The sequence below is a fragment of the Sphaeramia orbicularis genome, chromosome 21, assembly GCF_902148855.1.
Source record: "Sphaeramia orbicularis chromosome 21, fSphaOr1.1, whole genome shotgun sequence".
In the NCBI taxonomy this organism is placed as follows: Eukaryota; Metazoa; Chordata; class Actinopteri; order Kurtiformes; family Apogonidae; genus Sphaeramia; species Sphaeramia orbicularis.
The window spans coordinates 21,449,736-21,477,108 of record NC_043977.1 but is presented as its reverse complement, the minus strand read 5'-3'; the positions used below and the strand labels follow the sequence as shown (position 1 = coordinate 21,477,108).

Genomic DNA, 27,373 nt, shown 5'->3' with positions numbered 1-27,373 from the left:
GGCCCCTGAACTAAAATGAGTTTGACAGCCCTGGTTTAGAGGTTTACAGACTGAATGAGCTGTTTTCTGTAGAAAGATGGAAACTGAATTCTAAAAGTACAACTCAACCTTTGAACATTGTGTAACTGCTGATACCCCATCACATGACTGATAACAGAATAATCAGGTTTTATGGCTGTGGTAGATGAGGAGCTGTGGTGACAGGAAGTCCACGTCCACTCAAAGGCCTGAGGTCTGTACTGTGTGTGTGTTGGATCTGAACCCTGTCTGTATTTAACTGTGGCCGTGGGTCTTCATTCTCAGCTCGTGTGTCTTTCCACAGCTGAATATTTGGGTATTTTGCGCCACCTTGTGAGTGATCTGCTCCCTGCGCACAGCCGGTGCGCCTCTCAGTCAAGATGGTGTCAATAGTGCGCACTCTGCGGGACCACACAGATGAGGTCAGCTGCTGCGCCTTCTCCTCCGCCCTCCTGGCCTCCTGCTCCGGGGACAAGACCCTCCGAGTCTACCACACCTCGGACCTGTCGGAGCTGCCCTTCTCCCCCCTGTCCAGCCACGGGTACAGGGTCCACTGCTGCTGCTTCAGCTCCTGCGGCCGCTTCCTGGTCAGCTGCTCCACAGACGGCTCTGCTATAGTGTGGAACTCCGACACAGGGGAGCGGAGCGCAGCCCTGCAGCACCCCAGCCGCAGCCCGCTCCGAGTGTGCGCACTGGCGCACGACTGTGCGCACCTGCTGGCAGGGGCCTGCGACGGTACGGTGGCCCTGTGGGACTTCAGCAGCAGGACCCTACGGAGGTACAGTGGGACCTGAAGCGCACACAGTAAACACACACACACACACAGTAAACACACAGTAAACACACACACACACACACACACACACAGTAAACACACACACAGTATACACACAGTAAACACACACACACACACAGTAAACAAACACACACACAGTAAACAAACACACACACACACAGTAAACACACACACACAGTAAACACACACACACACAGTACACACACACACACACAGTAAACAAACACACACACACACAGTAAACAAACACACACACAGTAAACACACACACACATATTAGTGATGGGACTTGTGGCTCTTTGAAGGGAGCCGTTCACTGAAAAGAGCCGTTCAAAAGACTGGCTCTTTTATGTATTTTGCATTATTTTGAAACACCAGTGTTTTAATGACTAAATGGGCTACATGTGATGATTGACATTCCATTTTAAAGGTGTTTAATTGGCACGGCAGTAAATATTATCTTACTGTAAAAAAGAATAGTTAGTTCAAATGTGTGGGCTAAATATGAGAGTTGACATTAGGCAAATGCTGGAATTAGACCAAAAACATCACGGGTCATTATGTGGACTAGTCTGTAGTCTAAAAATGCAGAAGAAAATAAAACATTTTCTTATGAAATAACATTTTGTTCTCCTCAAAACAAGAACAATAAATGTGTGTAAACATACTGAAAAAATTGCACAAAACACAACAGTGATTAATCACTGCAATTACTGAAATGCCTGAACTGTAGTGCAATTCTCAGAACAAGAACAGTATGTTGGTAAATTGACAGGCAATCGGACACTCCCTCCTTTAAAAAAAAAAAAAAAATGAACAGCTTTTTATAAAGACTCGGTTCCCATCGTTCATTTCAAAGAGCCATTCAAAGGATTCGATTTGTTCCTGAACGTCACATCACTAACACATACAGGAGCAGACAAGGCAAGTTTATTTGTATAGCACAGGGGTGTCGAACTCATTTTAGTTCAGTTCCACATTCAGCCCAATTTGATCTCAACTGGGCCAGACCAGTAAAGTAATAACAGTGAAAAAGTTAAATTAACCCTTTCATGCATAGTGGTCACTCCAGTAGACAGCTATTCTACAGCTGTTCTCTTATATATTCATAGATTTTGTTGTGTTAGTTCCATATCAGCCAACACAGTGGACGCTTATGCACCATCCCATACACTGCAATTCATATCATTCCTGTAACTTTGCTGTTCTTAATAAACCTGATCTGCAGTAACATGTTTAAGTGTAAATCAATTGCTAATTGTTAATAGACTGTAATTTACAGTTTTGTTTTTTTTTACATTTTTTTTTTCTTTTTGCATATTATCTTCATGAAGTGAGTAATAACTAGTTTTAGAGTATGTTAAAATGTGAGAAAACACCAGATTGGCAGCATTCAAAATATTTTTATTTCATAGTTTTCACACTTTATATCAGTAAATACATGTTTCTTTGCTTCAAAAATTAAACACACGGTGTCCAGCTGAGTGGACATTTTTGCAACTGTGAAAAATAGGTTCATAAAAAAATGTCAATCGCATTGTTTGTTTGTTTTTTGTTTGTTTGTTTTTTCATGCCTAAAGAGGAATAAAAGCACTCAGGAAAAAAATCTTGATTAAGGTTCTCATAATTCATGCATGAAAGGGTTAAATTAAAGTCCATGAAAACCTAATATTCATTAAATATGCAGATTTGTAAGAAGGACCACCTTAAATATTCACAGCACAAGTCAGTTATCATTGGTTCAACAGGTTCCATTATTGTTGTGAACACTGGCAAACACCCCCACAACTATAACAGGGGTGTCAAACAGATGAATTTACATAAAGTGCAAACATTACTCTGAAGCTACTAACAGTCAAGGGGTCAAATACAGAGGAAATGTGGGAAGTCAGGTTTTTCTAACTGTGCATCTGAAACCTGGAACACTCTTCAAAACCATCTGAAACTTGCCACACTTTTATCATTAGGACAATTTAAATCCTTTATCACACAGGTGTCAAACATGCGGCCCGGGGGCCAAAACCAGCCCCTGGGATGAATTTGTGAAATGCAAAAATTATAATGACGATATTAACAATCAAAGATGTGAAAATCAGTTTAGGTCAGTTCAATCTGAAGTGGGTCAGACCAGTAAAACACAATCATAACAACCTATAAATGATAAAAAAAAAAATGCAAATTTTTGTCTTTTTTTGTGTAAAAAAAGTAAAATTACACAAAAATGTTTATATTTACAGGCTATCCTTTTACAAAAAATGTGAATAACCTAAACAAATATGAACAATATGAAATTTCTTAAGAGACGCATGTAGAATTTTATCAATATTCTGCCTGTTACTAAATATTTTGCATATTTGTAGATCCACTGTGATCTGTATTTTATAATGCACATGTGTAAATGATAAACTAAGGCGTAATATTGTTAAAATTGTTTTTTAAAATTATTTTTCTTAAGAATTTTCAGGTTCATATTTGTTCGTGTTATGTTCAAGTACAGTTCATAGAAGTAAACATTTTTGTTACGTAATTTTACTTTTTTTGCTCAAAAACAGAGGAAACTTTGGTGTTGACATTATTTATAAGTTCTGAACCTATTATTTATATTATTTTATTTGTCCGGCCCACTTCAGGTCATATTAGACTGAATGTGGCCCCTGAACTAAAATGAGTTTGACACCCCTGCTTTATCACTTCTTATTTTACCTCCAGCTGCTCCTGTTTTTCTGTTTTGTTTTGTTTTGTTTTTAATTGATGTGTATACAAGAGGAACAAAGGTGCTCCCATATACCAGGGCACACTGATGTCAACATTAACCATGTTTGTTTACACCATTACATTTAGATTTGCATATATTTAAGAACAGATAACAATTAAACTTTATAAACAATACAATAAAAAAAAAATACTAAGACATAATCAGCTGCTCCTGTTTTTAAGTAGATGTCTTTTTAATGTTCGTCTTTATCACTTTTACTTTTTTTGGTACTTCTATGTGCATTGTATGTTTCAAATATTTTGTGTTTTAAATCCATAATTCCGTCTTATTTTACCTCCAGATGCTCCTGTTTTTAAGTAGACTTCTCTGTTTTTAATTCATCTTTGCCACTTTTAATTTTTGGTGTTTCTGATATGTATGTTTCACATGTTTTGTTTTGTCTTGACTATATTATAAATGAGGTTTTGTCCTCAATATATCTCCGAGTTTAAATAAAGGTTATGAATGAATGAATGAATGAAAATGAATCTCCAGCAGGCCAGACCAGTAAAGTAATACCATTAAAAACATATAAATAAAGACAAATCCAACCTTTTCCCCTTTGTTTTAATGTAAATGTGCAAAAGTTAAGTCATATTATGAAAATGTTTAGATTTACAAACTATCCTGTCACAAAAAAAAAATGTGAAAAACCTGAACAACCAGAAATTTCTTAAAAAGAAGTGTAATTTTAACAACGTTATGCCTAAATGTTTTGTGTCTTTGTAGACTCACTGTGATCTGTGAGTTGTTATGCACATGTATAAATGAAAGATGAAGCATAATATTGTTCTTCTGAAATTTCAGGTTGTACACAGAAGGGATAGTTTCTAATTATAAACACATTCATAGTGTAATTTTCCTTTTTTGTACAAAAAAAAGAGAAAAAATTGGAGTTATTATTTATAGGGTATTATGCCTATTACTTTATGGATCTGGTCCACTTGAGATCATATTGTATGTGGACCTTGAACTAAAATGAGCCCCTTTTGTAAAGGTTAGACTATTTATATGTGTGAGTGTATATACAGATATTTTAATTCTATTCACTATTGTGAACATGGGCAATTGTATGAATATGTATACAGTTAAGTACAGATTGGTATATTTATGTGGGTTGGGTTTAAGGCAAGTACTTTGTAAATCTCATTCAATTAAGTAAAAGTCTTTAAAAAAAAAAAAGTAAAGGTTAGACCTGAATTAATTGATATAAGTAGTTTATTAACATAGAAATAAAGAAATTTCAAAATGAATATGAATCATTTTATTTCAGTTACATGCGTATACAGAACAAAAATCATTTTGCAGACACTGTCCTCACTATCAGATCTCAAAAAGGTCCAAAGGCTAATTCATGCTTGTCTTCTTCCATCCACTGAACCACACAGAACTCTCTCCCATCAAGTGCTTTACTTCTTAACCCCTTGAGACCCAGTAAAGTACAAGTTTGTGCTTTTCTTGCATAAAAAATAAAGTTGTGAAAGACTTGACCCCTAAAGAGAAGACTCTGAAAACAGACATACTTTTATACTTTTAAGGTTAAAAAAAAAAAAAAAGACTTTATTGATCCCACTGTTGGAAATTCAAGTCTCACTGCACCATTTACTGTCAAGTGAGCATGCAGAACAGGAAAGATAGTATAAAAATAAAATCATCTTCCACATGAAATAGTGGAACTGTTCATTTAATTGTAGCTCAGTGTAGAGATGTATTGTATTCTAGGTTTGTTCTCACTTCACAAGTTTCACAGACAAACAAAACTTGTAAAGTCACTACTATTAATTAAAAACAAGGAAGTTTTTGCTTTTAACTCAAGAAAGTGTTGTTAAACGTACAACATCTAGAAATTTTGGGGTGCAGGATCCAAAAAGAAGTCGATTAATAGTCCATGATAACCAACTCTACTAATTATTCTAATAGATCTTTAAATACTTCATCTTTTTGAGCTTCTCAGATGTAATTATTTGCTGTTTATTACCATTTAATCCAGTATAAACAGCAGTGAGAAAAACAAATTCCTCTTGATCATGTCCAATTTCTTTAAAAAAAAATAATTTTGGAAAAAAAAAAAAGAAAAGCGTTAACCATGGCAGGGAAATTGTGTATGCATGTGGGATGCAATTTAGGCCGAGCTGTTTGAGGTTGGGGTTTTTAATAAAAATGTAATTCAAATTAGGCTTGTCTTGAGCTAACAAGCAATTTTCTTCCAGGATTAAAGTTACACAAGGCTTAAATGAATATTTAAAGCAGGAAAGTGTAACTTGGGCTTACCACTGCAGGAAAACTAATGCAGATATAAGAGCATCACTGGAAGAAAAGCCAAAATGAAGTTAATATATTGAATTAAAATAGAAAGATTTGACCGTTTATTTATCTTAAGTCTACAAATGTTTCTTTTTGTGCTTTTATAGTTTGCATCTTGTGACACCAATAAGGACAGATGCAGGTTGGATAAATCACTCATGACCAAACTGACTGTGTTTGCACCAACATTAGTCTGTTGGTCATTGATGATGGTTATAGAACAGCTGTTTATGTCCTTTGCAGATGCAGTGCAGTGAGTGAAGACAGTGTGGTGGCATGCTGCTTTTCTCCCTCTAACCAGATGTTTGTGACCGGCTGCACTCGTGGAGACCTCAAACTCTGGGACCTGGACGTCAACCTGCTGCACGCTGAGAAGGACGCCCACGACCTGGGAGTCACCTGCTGCAGCTTCGCAGCCCAGTTCAACGTCGGTGTGTGTTTAACAGTTTATCACAGTATCTAACAAACGTAATATAGAATTGATCTTTATTGTCACTGTTACAGGAACAATGAAAATCAGTTTAGCAGCAAAAACACTTAAAATACAAAGAGACTTTTTAAAAATACCACACAAAATTATACTGAAAATTTGTACTTAAAATTATTGGTAACATACTATTAATATAAACTTTATTTAACCAGGAAAAAGCTCATTCAGATTAAAAATCTCTTTTTCAAGAGTGTCCTGGCCAAGACAGCAGCAGCAGAAGTTACACAAAATAGAAATCACAGCCATACATCCTACTAAAAATATACATACAAATATACATAAAACACAATAAAAGTCAGTGCTAAATCCAAACATATACAAAAAAATTACAAAGAAATACTAAAATATACAAAAAGCTACTTCTATACTGCAGATGAAAGAAATATATACAACATATACGGATGTATAAGGTGCATGGGTTGTGAATATTGCACTGAGGTGGGGGTGAGGTACATTTAACTGCATGTGGGTAAAAGCTATCTCAGTCAAATATATTAACCCTTTATAGGGCACTCAATGAAATACTCTGAAATTCAAAATTACAACCTTAGTGTGTTATTGGAGGATCTAACCAGACTTTATTACTTTTGTGAAATAAGAAAAAAAAATTTTATTGTTATGTAGAAAATCAAGGTCAGTAAAGTTACCGTATTTAGTTCCTTACCTGTATGTGACAAAAAAAAACAAACAAGTGGTACCAGTCACAACAAACCCCACCCCTCGCACGTATTGTATGTTATTTTGGCATCGATCCAGCTGATGTCATCATGTCTGTGCATGTGCTGATGTCCGTATATCAACTGCCTCTACCTATGTGCCAAGTTTGAAGTAAATTGAAACAAAATTGATGTTTTTAAAAACATTTGAAATGTTGCCCATTATAAGTAATTAGGGGGAAAAAATTCATAAAAATTTTGAACTTTGACCTACTTTTCCCAAAATGTATTCAGATCTATTCTGGGTCACTGGCAATCTATAAACCCAATTTTTTTTTCTTTCTTTTATATAACCCCAATTTGATATGAATTCAACTAATAGTTTTGCTGCTAATGTGTTAACAATCAAAGAAACAAACTAGAAAAGCACTCCGCCCAGGATAGATCAGTGCCCCCCCCCCGATCACCACCAAAATGTAATAATTTGCTCCTTGTGCCAGTATCAACATTTCCTGAAATTTTCATCCAAATCCATCCATAACTTTTTGAGTTATCTTGCACACGGACAGACAACAGCCTGTTTACATGCTTAAACTAGAAGCACTCGGAGAGCGCAGACCTCCGCCAAGGCTGATCAGTGGCCCCCCCCCGTGGGCCCCCCCACGCCAAGGAGGTTATGTTTTTGCCAGGGTTTGTTTGTTTGTTTGTTTGTCTGTCTGTCTGTTTGTCTGTCCGTTAGTGTGCAACATAACTCAAAAAGTTATGGACAGATTTTGATGAAATTTTGTGGTCTGCGCCCCCCCCGTGGGCCCCCCCACCCCCGATCACCACCAAAATTTAATCATTTCTTCCTTATCCCATTTCCAACAAACCCTGAAAATTTCATCAAAATCTGTCCATAACTTTTTGAGTTATGTTGCACACTAACGGACAGACAAACAGACAGACAGACAAACAAACCCTGGCAAAAACATAACCTCCTTGGCGGAGGTAACAAGAAGGAGCTGGCCCGTCTACAGTTTGTCCAGAACTCTGCTGCCAGGCTCCTGACCCGCACAAACAGGAGAACCCACATCACTCCCATTCTTAAATATCTCCACTGGCTCCCTGTTCTATATCATCTTCATTTCAAAATTCTTGTGCTAACTTTCCGGGCCCTACATGGCCAGGCCCCTGCATACATTGCTTCCCTGATCCAGCCCTACAGCTCGACTCGTAGCCTGAGGTCTTCAGGACAGCACCTGCTGATGGTTCCACGCACCTGTTTTAGCACACACGGTGACAGGTCTTTTAAAGCTGTGGCACCACGTCTATGGAATGACCTGCCTCTACACCTACGGTCCATGGACTCTGTAGAGAGCTTTAAGAAACACCTCAAAACCCTCCTGTTCAAAAAGGCTTTTTAGTCTCCCACCTGACCCCGGACCACCACAGACTGATTACACTCTATGTATTCATCATAAAGTACTCCATGTGCCCCCCCAGTCTCTCTATCGCTCTCTCTTTTCTCCTCCTTTACTCTCTCTCTTTAACCCCAACTGGTCAAGGCAGACAGCCATCCTTCAGGAGTCTGGGTCTGCTCGAGGTTTCTGCTGTTAAAGGGAAGTTTTTCCTCGCCACTGTCACCAATCACAAGTGTTTGCTCCTGAAGGATTCTGTTGGGTCTCTGTAAACTTGATTTGATTCTGATTTGAATTGGTAAAGCACTTTGTGACTCTGTCTGTGAAAAGTGCTCTATAAATAAAATTTACTTACTTACTTACAGACAGACAAACCAACGCTGGCAAAAATATAACCTCCTTGGTGGAGGTAACAAACTGAACCAAAAACACATCTAAGGTGAAAAGAACATGTATTTTAGACCATTAGAACATCACTTTTAGAACGTTAGACCAACATAAGTGCTGATCCAGACTCCTGTCCACATCCACATGATCCCTTTGAACATCATTCCTTACATTAGTACCATTACTTCATGGTACCTAACAAAGCAGGTCCACTCACTGTTCATGCAGAGGTGGACCTTACAGACCCTGTAGACCACATTGGACCTGAGATTGTTCCCTCACTGTCCTCACTGTAATTGCTGCTGTCACTGTCTTGTAATGTGTGTGGAAATGACCAAAAATAGTCACTTGCCCAATAAAGGGTTAAAATACAAGTGTGAACTCTGAAGATCTACATAATGTTAAAAATGACGCCATGTGATGCTGCAGAGGTGCCTGTCCTATAAGCCTGTTATAAATACTATTTATTCCCATTCGTCTGTCAAAATATCTGCAATGATATGACTTTTTTTCATATCACTCAGCACTTGTAGAAATCAGGTGACTCAGCACAACAACAAGTAAATCTACTACACACTGGTTTCAAAGACAAACTCTCTGCCTCTCCTCCTTTCTGCTATTTTTTTTCCCAACCTCACCACATGAAAGAAGAACAACAACCTCTGAGCCACAGCTTCACACTGAGAATGACAAGTTTTAACAAAGACGTGTTTTGCACAGATTTAGTCATTTTAAAACCGCTCCTCACTTCACCTGCAAATGTTTTACTTCTGCCTCAACAGATTTGCAAAGTCACTATCCCAAGACAAGTGTGATTAGTTTAAAGAAATGCAAATCAACCCAGAGATTTTTTTTAGTTTTTTGGTATTCCAGAATACGGTATTGGACAAAGATGATTTAACTAAGAATGCTCTGAAATTCTCCCCCAGTGTCCAATGCACGTCCCATTTATAGCCAGAGGTGGAAAGTAGATAAGGACTACACTTAATAACAAATTTGATGTACTTTACTTTACACTTTAAACTACTTCTCAGAGGAAAGGTTTGTACTTTTTACTCCACTGCACTTATTTGAAAGATTTACCTACTTGTTACTTTAAAAATACAGATTTTACACAATAATATAAAAGCTTTTATACAGAAACATACCGTTCATCCTGTTTCAGATGCATTGACTTTATCACATACAGTCGCGGAAAAAATTATTAGACCATCAAAAGTCATCAAAAACAATGGTTATGCAATCAAGTACTAACTCCTGTGTGTATCATGTGACTAAAACAGACAGAAAAGAAAACATGGAATGTATAAAAGCACTGTTTTTGTCAGTACAATGACATAGATACTGATGTAAGAACGGAAGTGATTTTGGTTATTATCAAGAAAACATGGAAAATGGTTAGATATCAGCTCTGACATTAAACTGTTATTAGCTATTTTTGTTGTTATTATAATATTTGTCCAAACAAATGTGCCTTAAAATGAACAAGAAACTGAAAAAAACAAGGGGTGGTCTAATAATTTTTCCGCAACTGTATTTCATTACAAAAAAAGATCAAATCATCTAATGTCACTAAAAGTCAAAGATTAGAGAACAAGTCTTACCACTAAAAATAGATTTCTTTATTAGAGATTCTTTTTTCTTTTTTTTGTCAAATATGACTCCTTGAATATGAAACTAAATATAAAGTATTTGAAAGTAGCTCCAGCAGACAGAACAGATGCTTCACTCTCAATAATCTAATAATGACGTGTTTCAGTCAGATGGACTTTGACTTGTGCACTCTAATATAATGAGGTATTTATGTTTTGATATTTTAACCCTTTTGTTCATGGTGTTCAAACCTATATCTGATCTTATGTTTTTCAACAATTACTCCTAATTAGCTGTATTTGGCCTTATTATAGCACTACAACAACCACATTTCTACATGAATTGTGTGATTAATTCATATTTTTTTCTGCATTATCAGGTAATAAGTTATTTTCAGGTAATTGATATTACCACTGATGTGAAACATTCACTACAGTTACCTTTGAGGTTCAGTTTTCCTACCTCAATCATATGTTTTCTTTATGGAAAGAGGACACTATGCTAAAAATATATATATTTATCATTAAAGTTCTGTTTAAGACTGTAATATATTTATCTCAGTGAAAATAATTCAATTTGACACATTTAAGTCTTATTTGGGAGTACTCATCCCACTCAGTTTTGGAATAATTCATGAAAGGGTTAAGTAAAGGACTTAAATAGTTTTTTTCACTATTGTCTACAGTTGCAGAAAGTACTAAGGAGAAAGAGGCTGCAAAGGGAATTCAGCAGTGTGAATGTTTAACACTTTGATGCATAAATTATGAGAACCTTAAAGATTTTTTTTTCCCTGAGTGTTTTTGTTCCTCTTTAGGCATGAAAAAAACAATGTGATTGAAATTTTTTTAATGAACCTATTTTTTTATGGAGTTAGAAAAATGTCCACTCAGCTGGACACCAAGCGTTTAATGTTTGAAGCAAAGAAACATGTATTTAACCCTTTCATGCATAGTGGTCACTACAGTGGACAGTTATTCTCCAGCTGTTCTCTTGTATATTCATGGGTTTTGTTGTTTTAGTTCCATATCAGCCAACACAGTGGACACTTATGCACCAACCCAATATACACTGACATTCAGACCATTACTGTGCCTTTGCTGTTCTTGATAAAACTGATCTGGACTAACATGTTTGAGTGTAAATCACTTGGTATCTGTTAGACACAAAGGTTTTTTTGCATGCTATCTCCATGAAGTGAGTAATAACTAGCATTAGAATATGTTAAAATGGGAGAAAACATCAGATTAGCAGCATTAAAAAATGTTTTTATTGCATTGTTTTGGTATCACTTTCTGATATTGGGATTTAAACACATGTTTCTTTACTTCAAAAATGTGATGCATGAACATTTTTGTAACTCAATGAAAGAAAAAAATTTGATTGCATTGGTTTTTTCATGCCCAAGGAGGAATAAAAACACTCAAGAAAATTTTTTTGACTAAGGTCTTTATAATTCATGCATGAAAGGGTTAAAAAGCAAAAATAGAAAGTGATATACTGTGTGAAAACTATGAAATAAAAACATTTTTAATGCAGCAAATCTGATGTTTTCTCACATTTTTATCATACTCTAATACTGGTTATTACTCACTTCATGGAGATAATATGCATAAAAAAATCTTTTTGTCGAAGAAAACTGTTAATTACAGTCTAATAACAACTAGCAATTATTTACACGCAGACATGTTAGTGCAGATCAGGTTTATCGAGAACAGCAAAGTTACAGTAATTATATGAATTGCAGTGTATGGGATGGTGCATAAGTGTCCACTGTGTTGGCTGATAGGGAACTAAAACAACAAAACCCATGAATATACAAGAGAACAGCTGTAGAATAGATGTCCACTGGAGTGACCACTATGCATGAAAGGGTTAAAATAACATTAGCTGTATCGAAGGGGAATTCATCTTTCATCATTTATCTTCCGTTCAGTTGTGCTCATAAGTTTACATACCCTGACAGAATGCACATGGGACGGTCTTGGATGTTTCAACATGACAATGACCTAAAACACAAGGACAAGTCGACCTGTCATTGGCTACAGCAGAAAAAAAGTGAAAGTGAAGGAGTGGTCATCTCAGTCTAATGACCGCAATATCATTCAGCCACTTTGGGGAGGTCTGAAACATGCAGTTCATGGTAGAAAACCCAAAATCTTAAAAGAACTGAAGGTGTTTTTGCCAAGAAGAATGGGCAGCTTTACCATCTGAGAAAATAAAAAACCTCATCCACAACTACCACTAAAGACTTCAAACTGTCATTGATGTTAAAGGAGCCAGTACAGAGGATTAAGAACTAGGGCATGCCAACTTTAGATCAGGGTCATTTGGATAGTTTCTGTTGTCAGTACAATTTAAATAAAATATTTTTAAAATTGATTTTCTGGCATGAATGAAGAGATACATGTTCAATTAAAGATGAAGTTTTTCAATACAGGAAACAAACATCAAACTCTGAAACAAAAGAAACCACCAAAAAACAACCCCCCCCCAAAAAAAAAAAAAAAAAAGAGAAACAAGGACCATTGATTTACTGCCTTTAGAGCAGGAGTGTCAAACTTATTTTTGTTCAGTTCCACATTCAGCCTAATATGATCTCAAGTGGGCCGGACCAGTAAAATAATAACAGTGAAAAAGTAAAATTAAATTATGAAAATGTTAACTTCTATAAAAATCTGAATCACATGAACAACTGGAAACGTCTTAAGAAAAAAAAGTGTAATTTTAACAATATTCTGCCTCGGATTATCAGTTTATCATTTACACCTGTGCATTACAGCTTACATTACAATTACAAATACACAATACATTTAATTACAGGAAGAATATTGGTGCAATTGCATTTACTTATCTTAAGACATTTCAGGTTTTTCACATTTTTTTTGCAAAATAACAGTTTTTTAATATAAACATTTTCAAGTAATTTTACTTGTTTACACTAAAACAAAGAGAAAATTTGCTGTTTTCATTATTTATAGGTTTAATATGATTGTATTTTACTGTTCTGACCCACTTGATATCTAATTGATCTGTATGTGGAATCTGAATTAAAATGATTTTGACATCCTCGATTGTTAATATCTTCAGTGCATTTCACAAATCCATCCTATGGGCCACATTGGATCCTTTGGCGGGCCGGATTTGGCCCCCGGGCTGCATGTTTGACACCTGTGCTTTAGAGGCCCACATGACACAAAAAATTAAATAATAGTTTGCAGAAGAAGTCAGAGGGTTTTTGAGTTGTGGAAGTAAGTCTTTAAGGGTCCCATATCTTGTCAAATTTTATATCAGAGAAGTGAAGGGAATAGTAGATTTTTTTCCAGACGCATACCAGACATGAGGTCCTCCATCCATTGAACATGAGTGGGTGGGGCAGTGTCAGTATGATATTAAAAAGAGCAAACACATTTGTCTGATAATAAATGTCTTCACTCAACCACTAGCCACAAGTGAAAGAAAAGTTTTTGTATTATCATTCATATTCTGTGAAAAACGGCCGAAGAATCACAAATTCTGCGAGGGTACGTGAACTCATGAGCACAACTGTATGTGTTCTTAGACTTCACAAACAGGCCGTCAGATCCTATTTGTTGACTTATATTCAGTTCAGTCAAGCACAAACACTGAAAGGCGTGGGGTGTGTGTGTGTGTGTGTGTGTCTGCTTCTGTCCTGCAGATGGCTGCTGTGTGGAGTTTCGACTGGCCTCCTGTGGACAGGACAGCCAGCTGAAAATATGGATTGTTTCGCAGCGTGAAGGAGCAGGTAGGATGACCCCTCCACCCGTCCACTCCACTGAAAGAGCTCAGTGTCTATAACTCCACCAGGAGCGAGAGAGAGACATAGGAAAAGGGAGAGAGAGAGAGGCTGCAGACGGCTTTAACCTTGAAATCTCTCTGCAGAACTGAAGAATTTTATTAGTGTGTGGAATAAATCAGCTGCAGACCGACTCATTAATAATGGATCACTTTAAGACATTCTGCTGAAATACAGCAGTGTGTATGTGTGTGTGTTTGAGTGTCGGCGTGTGAAGTGGAATCAGGTGCATATATCTGCTGTGACATTTATATTGTGTCCAACCGGCAGCAGAACACGAATATTTTGTGCATGTTCATGTGTTTTGTAACCAGGCTACACACTGTTTAATTATTAGTCTATGAACAAGCCATGTTGTTATTTGCTAAGATGTGTTGCCGTGGTAACAGCTGTTTCTGGGGAGGATGTGTCCCATACGGTGACCTGCTGCAGTCCATGGGGATTTTTTTTTTTTTTTTTTTTTATCAGAGCAGCTTGTAGAAGGACAAAAACCAACCAATATCTGTCCTCATTTCATTTCTCAAGGATGTAGTTCAAAGGTGTGGTGTTCTGCTGTACGCCGTGTGGGGCAGTCGTGTGTTTTTTTTTGGCTGTATAGTCAAAAGAGATGTTTTTTTCCAGTGCAGAATAGAAGCACCGTGGATCACATTTTTAATCATTTCAGTCCTGCTGCTCTTTTAGTTCCCACTGCAGAAGGGCTGTGCTTTAATCTCATATCCATGTGTAGATCATTTCATTTCCAGATCTAGATACAACACCTTTTCTGTCCAGTCCATGAATAAATCAGTCGTATAAAATGACAAATGATGAGAAAATACTCTGCACAAATTTTCAATTAAGCATTTAATAACATAAAATATTAACAGGTAAAAAGGATGGTTTTCTGGTCCAGCTACAGTAGAGCCCTTCTTTCATTTTGAGTCTGAAATATCCTGTTCCATATCATGTTCACTCTCCTCCATGTTTGGTTAACATTCATACAGTTTTATCTCAAGAACACACAACATAATGCTGTAAAAAATATAATTTGGAACACAACAGATACAATCAGGGAGTTGATGATCGAACACAAATCTTCTATCACTGTGTACTTTTTATAATCTAAATATAAAGACGAAACATCCACTGGCGAACAAACCCATTCACTGATATAAAATGTTTAATACCTGTTGATCCAGTAATCCTATCAATCCATGTCAATTTTTGGTGTGAAATGCAGTTTGTTATCTTTTCATGGTCATCAGATAAGACCCATTTCGTTCAGAGGCTCTGTAGTGAACGTGGAAAGACTGTCATCTTCTACAACATTGATTCACCAGTAAAAACAATGCAGTTGGATCAGTGACAGTAGTTGGAGACACTTATTTTGTGTTTAGTTAATGATATATTTTGCAGAAAAACTATCTTTTTCTTCAATGTTCTCTGTTTTGGAAATAATAACCCTCAACTTTAATCTGAGCTTTAATGAACATCTACATAATCAGCACATTAAATATAGAAAAACATCTAATTTTCAATGAAAAAGGCTAAATACAGAGTAGAATATTAGAGTAAATGATTAATGATTAATCACTTAAGAAAGGTTAAAAATAGAGAAAAAAAATCATTTGGGAACTGCCACAAAAATAGTACTGGGTCTTTATGGGTTAATATCAGGATCCTTGTATTACAATATAGTAACTGTTCTGTTAATTCAATTAACAACTCATTATAATAACTATAGTGTACTAAATTACACTACATTATTCTCTTCTTTATTTGTAACTTCCATGCAAATAATTCCATTCAGGGATTACTACTGCGTTCTGTGTCATATTGATGAAGGCAAAACGTCCAAATTCTAATAAAACATTACTGCAAGGGATGTGATTTGTTACACAATGTATAGAGAATAAACAAAACAGATGATGTCGTCACATGATCTATGTCATCATATCCCACAGCCAGGAGCATCCTCTGCTGCTCTGTGACTGGTGTTTATTTTCTCTAAGATGTACATGCCTGAGGTTAAGTGTAGACCTAGAATAATAGAATAGAATAGAATAGAATAGAATAGAATGTAAAACCACATTTCATTGCACTGTACAGTGGTATTTTTGCAATGACAATAAAGCCTTTTCAATTCCATGTACGTATTTATTTAATTTAACCTTTACTTAACCGGGTAAGTTAGTTGAGAACTGATCAGGGTTCCCACGCATCCTCGAAAACCTGGAAAATGATTGACCAATTCTCTCCTGGAAAATGAGGAAAAAAAAGGTCAAATGTCCTGGAAACAGTTAAGTTATCCTGGAAAGTTATTTATCCTCCCCCTGCCTTGTGACCTTGTGTGCCTGAAAATATACAAATATTTTTAGAGGAAGTGCAGGAGAGAAAGTAAGGGAGAAGAGAAAGTTGGGTTGGGAATTGTCCAGTTGAACATTGTAACTCCAGTTTGGTCATGCTAACGAAGTGCTACGATGTAGTCTGTGGGTGTGTTTGCATTGTTCTATCATACATTTGTCATAATTATTTTTCATAGATAAATTCTAGCCAGAGTTTGCATGTTCTCCCCGTGTCTGCGTGGGTTCTCTACAGGTACTCTGGCTTCCTCCCACCATCCAAACACATGCACTGATAGGTTAACTGGTTAATCTAAATTGCCCATAGGTGTGAATGTGAGAGTGATTGTTTGTCTCTGTGTGTCAGCCCTGTGGTGAACTGGTGACATGTCCAGGGTGTACCCCGCCTTCACCCATAAGTAGCTGGGATAGGCTCCAGTGATCCTAGTGAGGATAAAGCAGGTTCAGATAATGAATGAACGAATGAATGAAATTATAGCCATAGAATGCACATCAAATGTCTGAGTAATAAACATAGAAACAATCTGGGTTAATGAAAGTTACAACTGTAGAAAAGAACACTTCCAAAGAATGAGGGGGGCAGGGGGAATGGATTAGTGCACGATGTGGTAACTTGTCTCTGTAGCAGCTAAAAATGTCCTGGAAAAGTCCTGGAAAATAATTTTAGGGAAAAAGTTGAAACCCTGCTGACACTCATTTTCAATAACAACCTGGACATATAGAGACGAACGAACAGTCACTCTGACATTCACACCTATGGACAGTTTAGATGAACCAGTTAACCTACTACTGCATATGTTTGGATCTGATCTATTCTATTCTATTCTATTCTATTCTATTCTATTCTATTCTATTCTATTCTATTCTATTTTATTCTATTCTATTCTGTTTGTTCTATTCTCTTCTGTTCTATTCTATTCTATTCTATTCTATTCTATTGTGTTCTGTTCTATTCTATTCTATTCTATTGTGTTCTGTTCCATTCTATTCTATTCTATTCTATTCTGTTTTGTTCTGTTCTATTCTGTTTGTTCTGTTTTGTTCTGTTCTGTTTGTTCTGTTCTATTCTATTCTATTCTATTCTATTCTATTCTGTTGTATTCTATTCTATTCTATTCTATTCTATTCTATTCTATTCTGTTTTGTTCTGTTCTATTCTGTTTGTTCTGTTTTGTTCTGTTCTGTTTGTTCTGTTCTATTCTATTCTATTCTGTTCTGTTGTATTCTATTCTGTTCTATTCTGTTCTTTTCTGTTGTATTCTATTCTGTTCTATTCTATTCTATTCTATTCTATTGTGTTCTATTCTATTCTATTCTATTCTGTTTTGTTCTGTTCTGTTCTGTTTGTTCTGTTTTGTTCTGTTCTGTTTGTTCTGTTCTATTCTATTCTATTCTATTCTATTCTATTCTATTCTATTCTATTCTATTCTATTCTATTCTGTTCTGTTGTATTCTATTCTGTTCTATTCTGTTCTTTTCTGTTGTATTCTATTCTGTTCTATTCTGTTGTATTCTATTCTATTCTATTCTATTCTATTCTATTCTATTCTATTCTATTCTATTCTATTCTATTCTATTCTATTCTATTCATAAACATGCATGTATGTAACAAAGGATCCAACCTATGTTCAAGCTAAATGTACCTGTTCTCCGTCTGCTGCTCCAGAACAGATCAGTGTTGGCTCAGAGCGTTACTGTACAGTCGATTATCAACCAGCAGCACGTCTGTGTGTTAATGTACGACTTATCTTAAGGTTTACTGCCAACAGGAAAATCGTTTGTTTCCAAGCCGCTGTCAGCGCGCAGCACAGCTGTGAGCCAGCGGGACACCGAAGCACTTATTGACAACAAGTTCAGTCTGTTGCCCTTTAAAGTGTGTGTCTGTGTGAGCCAGTGATTTGTGTAGCGACTGCAGGTTGTGTTGTAAACTCTTCACCCGGTGTGTGTCTGTCGTCCACCTCAGGCTGTGTCATGAAGCTGCTCCACACTCTGACCGCTCAGTCGGCCCCCGTCCTGTCCTGCGCCTTCTCCTCTGATGGAGAACTGGTCGTCTCAGGGTAAAACAACATCAATTCCCAGTATTTTTTACAACAGCAACTGACTATTGATTTGTGCATATGTGTTAGAACAGGGATGTCAAACTCATTTTAGTTCAATGTGATCTCAAGTGGACCGGTAAAATAATACCAGTGACACAGTTATTACATTACATTACATATTAAAATCATTACTTAAAAAAATGGGAATAACATGAACAACCGTAAACAAACTGAAATGTCTTAAAAAAAAAACAAAAAAAAAACACTGCAATTTTAACAACTTATCTATAATATTTGGCAATTTTTGAAGATCACTTACAGTTTGAGCCACTGACAGTTACTTAATATGACACTTACACTTGATTTTCATTCCAGTAACCACTCATTGTGTGTTTTTCCCCTTTGCAGCTTGAGTCTCTGTACCAGGGGTGTAGGGATGTAACGATATGAAAATTTCATATCACGGTTATTGTGACCAAAATTATCACGGTTATCATTATTATCACGGTATTGTTGAAATTGTGCTCAAAATGTTCAAAAAGTACTTGTACACACACGGAAATAATTTAACCAAGTTGTATTTTGAAAAAAAAAAAAAAAAAACCAAATAAAATAATTGGTACAATGTACTTTCTGTTGGCAGAAACATTCAAATATTAACCCTTTGTGGTCTGAGTCTATTTTGTCCATTTTTCAGTCCTTTTGATTTTGCCTTTATATAATATATAAACAAATGTTTACTATACCCATGTTTGGGATCTTTTATTTTCAGCACAACTTCATCTATATCATCTATCAATTATTTTTTTCACTTTAACCTACTATATCAACATAAAAGGACAGAAAACACAAACAAATATATAAAATCCGATTTGAAAAATGTATATAATTTATTGCATAAATAAGACAAAGATACTTAACAAACCTTTTCAAAGACTTTAAAAGTGAATATTGGTTCCAAATATTAGGTATATACAATTAAAATTGTAATAAATTAAAACTATACTCAAATATTTGACATAAAAGCACATCTTTACAAAGGCGTTTTTTCCCCTAAAAGTGTGGTAATCAAACCCGGTTATCATGATAATTAGAATTTAAACGGTAATACTAACCATCTGCAATTTTACCGCGGTTTATCATTATACCGGTAATTGTTACATCCCTACAGGGGTGTCAAACTTATTTTAGTTCAGGGGCCACATACTGTACAGCCCAAAATGATCTCAAATGGGCCAGACCAGTAAAATAATAGTGAAAAAATACCATACCTCTGTTTATCATTTAGACATGTGCAACTTGGAGATCACAGTGGATCTACAAAGGTACTAAACATGTAATAACAGGCAGAGTATTGTTAAAATATTTACTTATTTTGGTCTGGTATCGTAATTGTTTTGGATCATTTCATCAGGTACATATTTACCTATGTTTTGTTTGTTTGGAATTTCCTGGACATGTAGTTTTGCACTTGGTTTTGTATTCATTTTGTATTATCTTTGGATGTATTTTGTTTGGTTTGTCTGATTTTATACAGTATGATTTTATAGCTAGTTGTGTATCACTAACCATTAAGGCTATTATTATTTAGAGGGGGGCAGGAAAAATAAGATTTTCTTCATCCTGCTCTTTTTCGAGCATGGGTGTGTATATGTTTGTTCACCTGATGATTAGTGAATGTCTGCTGATGAAATGCACAACCATGAACGAAATAAATTCAATGAAAAGAAAAAATTGCACTTACTTCTCTTAAGACGTTTTAGATCAGGGGTCTCAAACATGCGGTCCGGGGGCCAAATGCGGCCCGCCAAAGGTTCCAATCCAGCCAATGGGATGAATTTGCAAAGTCCAAAAATTCCACAGTCAAGGCTATTGAACTCATTTTAGTTCAGGTTCTTCATACGGACCAATGTGATCTACAGTCAAATAACAACATAATAACCTACAAAAAATAATGACCTCATATTTTCTTCTTGGTTTGATGTGAAAAAAATAATATTACATTATGCCTATAAATAATGACAACTTCAAATTTTTGTCTTTGTTTTAGTGCAAAAAATAACATTAAATTATGAAAATATTTTCATTTTCCAACTATCCTGTAAAAATAAAATGTGAATAACCTGAACAAATATGAACAAAATAAAATGTCTAAAGAAAATTAAGCACAATTTTAACTATTTTCTGCCTGTTACTACGTGTTTAGTGTCTTTGTAGCGCTGATCAATAATGCACATGTAGAAATGATAAGTTGCATAATATTGTTAAAATTGCACTTATTTTTCCTATGAAATTTCAGTTTTTTTCAGGTTATTCACATCTTTTTTGTTTGGATAGTTTATAAAAGTATTTTCATAATATAATGGGGGGGGGGTTGCACTAAAACAAAGGCAAAAATTGGGAGTTGTCATTATTTATAGGTTATTATGCTTTTATTTTACTGGTCCAACTCACTGGAGATTAAATGGGGCTGAATGTGGCCCCTGAAAGAAAATGAGTTTGCGACCCGTTTTTGATTATTCACATTTTTTTGTTAGAGGATAGTTTGTCAATGTGAGCATTTTCATGTAATGTTACTTTTTTTAAACTAAAACAAAGATAATAATTTGGAGTTGTCATTATTTATAGGTTATTATGATGGTATTTTACTGATCTGACCCATCTGAGTCCACACTGGGCTGTTTGTGGACCCTGAACGAAAATCACTTCAACACCACTGACTGTTAATATCAGTGGTTAATATCCCATGGGCTAGATTGGACCCTTTGATGGGCCTGTTTTAGGCCACGGGCCATATGTTGGACACCCCCGTGTTAGAATGACATTTATATTATTATTATTGCCTACCCTGTGAACTCACTTGCTCATTTGAGACGTATTCATTTGAGCTGAGTCTCTGCTGTTTAAATGCTGTTTCTTCACTGAGCTGTAAACAGCAGATGCCACTGCTGAGCACCGACGCTGCTGTTCCCTCAGTCGGCCACAGGAGGAGTGTATTTTGTTGTGTTTAGCTCCTGTTTAGGGCCGTCTGCTATTTCTGGCTTTAAGTCAAGTACATTAAAGATTAATTTGTGCTTTGTTTGTAGCACTCACAGACATTTGAATACCATTTATTCCATCCAATCTATTAAACAAACGCAAAATACGGACCGTGCAAAATAAGTTGACTTTGTTTGCTCTCATTATTCAACAGCTCTGTGGATAAAAGTGTTGTGATATATGACGTGGTAAGTTTAGCATTTAATTTGCATAATGTGTGTGGGACTGATTTTTTAAACAACATTGCAGCCTGAGATAACAAAGCATTTGTGTTTGTACTTTGTTTACAGAACCTGGGAACTGTGCTTCACACTTTGAACCAGCATGACAGGTAAATGACCTGAGCTCCTGCTGCTATGCAATCTCTGCAGATATCACACGAGCAGCAGAATATGAGCTCCAATGATCAGATCAAGACGTACGATTTTTGCTTGATTAGTTTTTCCCCAGAATCACTGGGTGCGCTGATGCAATAGTGTATTCTCCAGTGCAGCTTTTGCAGACAGTCATTGAAGTGGCACCGCAGGTAGGCACCAGCAGAGCGCTTTGAAGTGCTTGAAAGGATTTAAGATACTGTACGATCTAAGACTAGGTTTTTTTTTTTTTTATAGTGTAGAGGGAACCTGACTTTTAAAGCTGATCTCTTCCTGTGCCAGTTTCATTCTTTCATACACACCCTTCACATTTCATCCCCACTCCTCTTCCTCCCTGCAGGTACGTGACTGCTGTTGCTCTGTCTCCCACCATGCCGTGGATTGCAACCGGCTCCATGGACCGAACGGTGACTGTGTGGAGAATAGGAGATGGAGACGACACAACTGGTAAATACTCGGAGCAGACTTGTTTAGGTTGGAACCTACAAATGCACCATCACTCGTCTTTTAAAATAGACTGCTGGCAGAGGTTCAAAACCCAGAGGCCATTTGGAGCGCCAAAGCCTTCCAAAAGAGTGTTTTGGGAGATATCCAGCTCCTATTACATGTGTATTGCTGTCTGGCTACAATGTCTAGAGGAGGAATTGTGATTGATGTTTATTGGTGCAGCAGGGCAAACTACCACTGAGCCTCAGAGAGCTGTTGTTATAGATGTGAATCCTCTTAAAAAAAAAAAAAAGTTCCAGCCCAACATGAAAGAAAACATTTGGAATACTAAATGAAAAGGTGCAATCTTCAAACATCTGGAGGCCTTGAAGCTGCACCGGGCCAAAGCTCCCCATCTGCAATTAGTCAGGCTGATGTTGACAACGCAGATTCCATCTCTGCGAAGATCTGCCTGTTTATGTCTTCCATCTTTCTGTTTTGTTTTACGGTTTTCTTTAATCTCTTTTTTTTTTTTTTGCTCTCGTTTCACACATTAAAGTTTTTCCCCTTTTATGTTTTTCAGCAGCGCCTGAATCGAGGCAGACGTTGTGCCAAGGTAAATAAATGTCTCACTCTGTTTTGCTTTTAGAAATCTTCACGATTAACACTTCACACTGGAACGGCTTCACATTTAGTTTTACACTTTAATACATGAAAGAGTGTAGGATGTTCAGCCGCAGGTGTTTTAGAGCATGGAGTTTTGTTAGAGAAGCTGAAATCCAGTGGCTGTGGGGGTCAAAATACAACGACACTCAAAAGATGACCACATTTTCATGTCAAATAACACTAGAGGGAATAAGACAACATTTCTAATCATACAAAGGAACGAGACAATACTTCTTGATTGTGATTGGACAGAATCTAAGACAATTCAGTGTTAAAACAAACAAAAACACAGCTTTTGAAGTCAAAACATAATGGCGTATCCTTGAAGTAATAAAAGATTTTTATTTTTATTATCAAAGTTCCTCAAATACTTTCTGCCGTTTTCTACATCGTACATTTATCTCCAGATACCTGCTTTCAATTATTTGTGACAGTTTTCTGCCTTTTTTTTAGAGTGATTTGATCCATTCTCGTCCTGGATGAACACCTTTTTTATTTCTTTGTGCACTTTTTGGTACTTTTTAACCCACTGCAACGCTCACTATCAAGAGTTTTTCTTCAATTCGGAGTTTATTTAATGGATGGTTTCTGTGCAGAGGTGTCGAAATAGAAGTGTTGTTGCACTTCTTCTGTAAAATGGAATGTATTTTAATCACATGCGTTTTGACCTTCAGGGCCACCATAGTGTGTTTTATGTTTCTTTTTGACTTTTGTTTGAGTAAAGTTATTATTTGTGGTATTTTTATTTTAGTTATTTATTTAGTTATTATTTAGTTACATATTCATTCATTCCTTAAGTGGTCAACATATCTGATCGCCATTGTTTTGTTCCAGAACGTAACAAATCCATTCAAACTTTTCTCAACTAAACCTCGTTGTATTTTCCAGTCACGTGTCGAGGTGATGCTTTTTTCCTTTTTGTCAGTCACATGTCCTCTGAAGACTCCTGTCACTGGTGTTGTGTTTTTTATAGACAAATGGGTGCTTCTATGAAACTGGTCCCAAAAAAATGGACAGAGGGGCTAAAAATTCAAACCAGATGTAGACTAATGTTATGAAGCAAATTTGGAAGCACTTTGGGTCTTTTTTAAAAATAAATATTTACTGAGATAAAAGAGAGTTTTTTTCAGATAAAACACATTTTTATATTATTTAACTTTTTTTTTTAATACAAAAATCTGCATGTAACACGGTAAAAAGGACACAAAAATTACACGCTACTATTTTTTCAAATAACTTTTCATTCTCTCACAGGTAAATTTTGGGAATCAAACTAATTATGCAAGGCAGAGTGTTTCACAAAAGTGACCACTGTGGCAAAATCACTCACAATTTATATGTGTTTAAATGGGCAGGTTCCGCGTGTAACGCCAGTGGACACAATGGGTTACACATGAAACCTGGAAGGAGACTGAGATTCATGAAAAACCTGCATGTCCGGATTAGAAAAACCACTAGGACCCTCAAATTTAAGACAGTGTCTTTATTTATAGCGGTATATGAAACCATTTTAAGCCATGTTTTCCAGATCAAATGCACTGACACTTAGGTAGCTTTTCATGTCCTAATTTTGGTCCTATTTTTAGCCCCAATATTTTATTAAAAATTCATTAATTTTGGGATGGTTCAGAGTAAGAGTATAATTTTTTTGCATTTATCTGAGGTCATCATTAGGTACATCCTTGGGGTAAATATGTCTAATTTTCTTTTTTATTATTGGGGCTAAAAAAGCTGGCAAAGTGCCAGGTACCAAAATGAACCCAGTTTCATAGAAGCACCTATATACTCATGCAGTGATTTTTTTTTTTTTTTTTTTTTAGAAGAGAGTGACATACCCATTTTTATTTGAAAACACTGGTGTTGTTTGACAGAGTAATAATGCAGATGTAATGCAGTGACTAAACAGACCAATTAATGGTTACATTTTTCTGTTTTATCGTTGACAATAAGAGAAAGAGTATCACCAGATGTTTTCCAGGTGATATATGAAAACAATCTTCGTACCTGTGTCTGTCCAAGTAATTAAACCCTGCAGTCAGAGTCGTCCCAGTCTGTGTTTAAACTCCTTTCCTGCTTTTGGCCCAGTGTTTCCATGACTCAGCCTCCTAGACTGGGAGACTCCACACAATATCAGCCTGAGCTGCAGAGAGGATGTGGTGTTACTCCGCTCACTGCTGTGCAGACCCAATAAGTGTTTTATTCCACTGACTAACTGTGATTGGAGCGAGACTTATGGTTGCAAATATATTCAACAGCTTTAGGATTTATGTTGCAGTTTTAGACTTTTTTGTGCATGCATGTGGAATTTCTATGTTTTCGCAGTCAACAGACGGCATCTGCACGATCGTATGGAAATGATCTCAGGGTTTTCTCTAGAGTTATGGTGCTGTGGATGCTCTTATTACCCTGCCCCTCGAAGGGGAGGCAAGGGGTATTGTTGTTAGTTTAGTTTGTCTGTTTGTTTTTTGTTTGTTTGTTAGCACTCTAACAACAAAACTATTGGTTCAATTCATACCAAATTGGGTTTATAGATTGCCAGTGACCCAGAATAGATCTGATTACATTTTGGGAAAAGTAGGTCAAAGTTTACATTTTTTATGAATTTTCAAAATCGTTTTTTCTTCTTATTTACTTCTAATGAGCGAAATTTCAAATATCTGTAGCAGCAAAACTCTTGGGTGAATTCATACCTAATTGGCTTTATAGATTGCCAGTGACTCAGAATAGATGTCATTACATTTTGGGAAAGGTAGGTCAAAGATTAAAGTTTTTATGACTTTTTAAATCTTTTTTTTCCCCATTTACTTACAATGGGCAAAATTTCACATGTCTGTTGCAGCAAAATTATTGGTTGAATTCATACCAGATTGACTTTATATATTGCCAGTGACCCAGAATGGATCTCTTTACATTTTGGAGAAGTAGGTCAAAGTTCAAATTCTTTTAATGAATTTTTAAAATCTTCCTATTTACTTATAATGGGTGAAATAAGTACAAGGGGTGGGGTTTGTTGTGTGTGGCACCACTTGTTTTTTGTTTGAATTTGACCAAAAATTGTGTTTTTGCAGACTTTTCAAACCCGTTATTATCACAGTACACAGAAATAATCTCAAAGGAACACAAATCACAATTATCAGCTGATGAAGTCAATGCACAAATACAATTTCACAAAAACAAATGCCTATAAAAAGCTTATCCAGAAGGGTATCATCACTCAAGTAGGGAAAATCCTGCTTCTCACTGCTGTTTCAGATTTATACTATATGGGCAAAAAATTCTGTGACACATCACACCTGCAGCTCATTCCTGTTTCTGATTTAAAAAATGCCCCTGTTAGATATTGTCAGTATTTATTATGATAAATATCAAATCAATATTTCTTCCAAGTTTAATGACTGACTTAATGTGATTATTTATGGTCAGAATATAATACATATTTCTGAAACCCTGAGATAGAACAATTACAATAATAAAAGCAAACTCTGGAGCATTATGTGTGGAACTGTCAGTCTAAATGATTATCCCTTAGATGTAATAAAAACATTTATTTCAGTGATATTTATTGTTCTATCTAATTATATTCCGGCAGTTGTCTTTGTCATTCTGTTGCCCCCGTTGGGAATGAAAACCCTGAATTCAATGTCTTCTTTTACTTTTTGATTAACTAATTTGATTAATAAACGACAGATAATTATATATAATGGAATAAAAGTATCAGGACACGTTGAGTTCAGGTCCATATAGTGTAAATGCATCCATCTTAACTATCAGTAGTTAATGGATTTGTCCAGAATCTTACAGTTTAATCCAATCGTCTCCTTTCAGGGGTAAAAATGTAGTCGTTTTTGAGTACAAGAATAATCATGAGGAGATACTGAAGTTCATTTTGGAGTAGTTTGTGGAGGAAACTATGGATCAATTAAAGGGTTTAGTCAAACAGACGGAGAAGGCCGAGGTGGAACATGAGGTCAGCGCAGTAATAAGATACACCTTCCAGTCTTCTAGGTTATCCTTCACGTTCCTAATGACGACCGATGGGAACCGCGAGGCTGCTGCGAGGCGTCATTAACAGGGCCAGCACACAACAGGCCAGTTTATCTCCCCTGCATGTGATAAATGATGGCTGCTCATTCGCATGGTGTCATGTGAAGGTTGATGAGCTACATGCTGCTACGGTCTAAAATAACACAACCCCAGCTTTAATTTTCTTAGCCTTTTTTTTTTTTAAGTAAATCTTTTTATGTGAAGCCAGGAGTGTGTTTTCCTCCCAGTGC

General features: G+C 36.1%; 1 protein-coding gene across 2 annotated transcripts in view; it reads left to right on the top strand.

The window, feature by feature from the left end:
* The first annotated feature begins 310 nt into the window (after positions 1–310).
* Positions 311–27,373, top strand: part of LOC115412146 (WD repeat, SAM and U-box domain-containing protein 1) — a 42,412-nt gene continuing 15,349 nt past the window's right edge. Inside the window, exons 1-8 of one of the 2 annotated variants that reach the window (XM_030124471.1) lie at positions 311–796; positions 6,117–6,304; positions 14,076–14,162; positions 18,519–18,612; positions 21,788–21,821; positions 21,924–21,964; positions 22,348–22,454; positions 23,020–23,049. In XM_030124471.1, the coding sequence (XP_029980331.1) occupies positions 399–796; positions 6,117–6,304; positions 14,076–14,162; positions 18,519–18,612; positions 21,788–21,821; positions 21,924–21,964; positions 22,348–22,454; positions 23,020–23,049 (979 nt within the window). In that variant the 5' untranslated portion in view covers positions 311–398. Of the gene's footprint in view, positions 797–6,116; positions 6,305–14,075; positions 14,163–18,518; positions 18,613–21,787; positions 21,822–21,923; positions 21,965–22,347; positions 22,455–23,016; positions 23,050–27,373 lie in introns of both variants that reach the window. The other variant, XM_030124470.1, reaches the window with a different exon arrangement.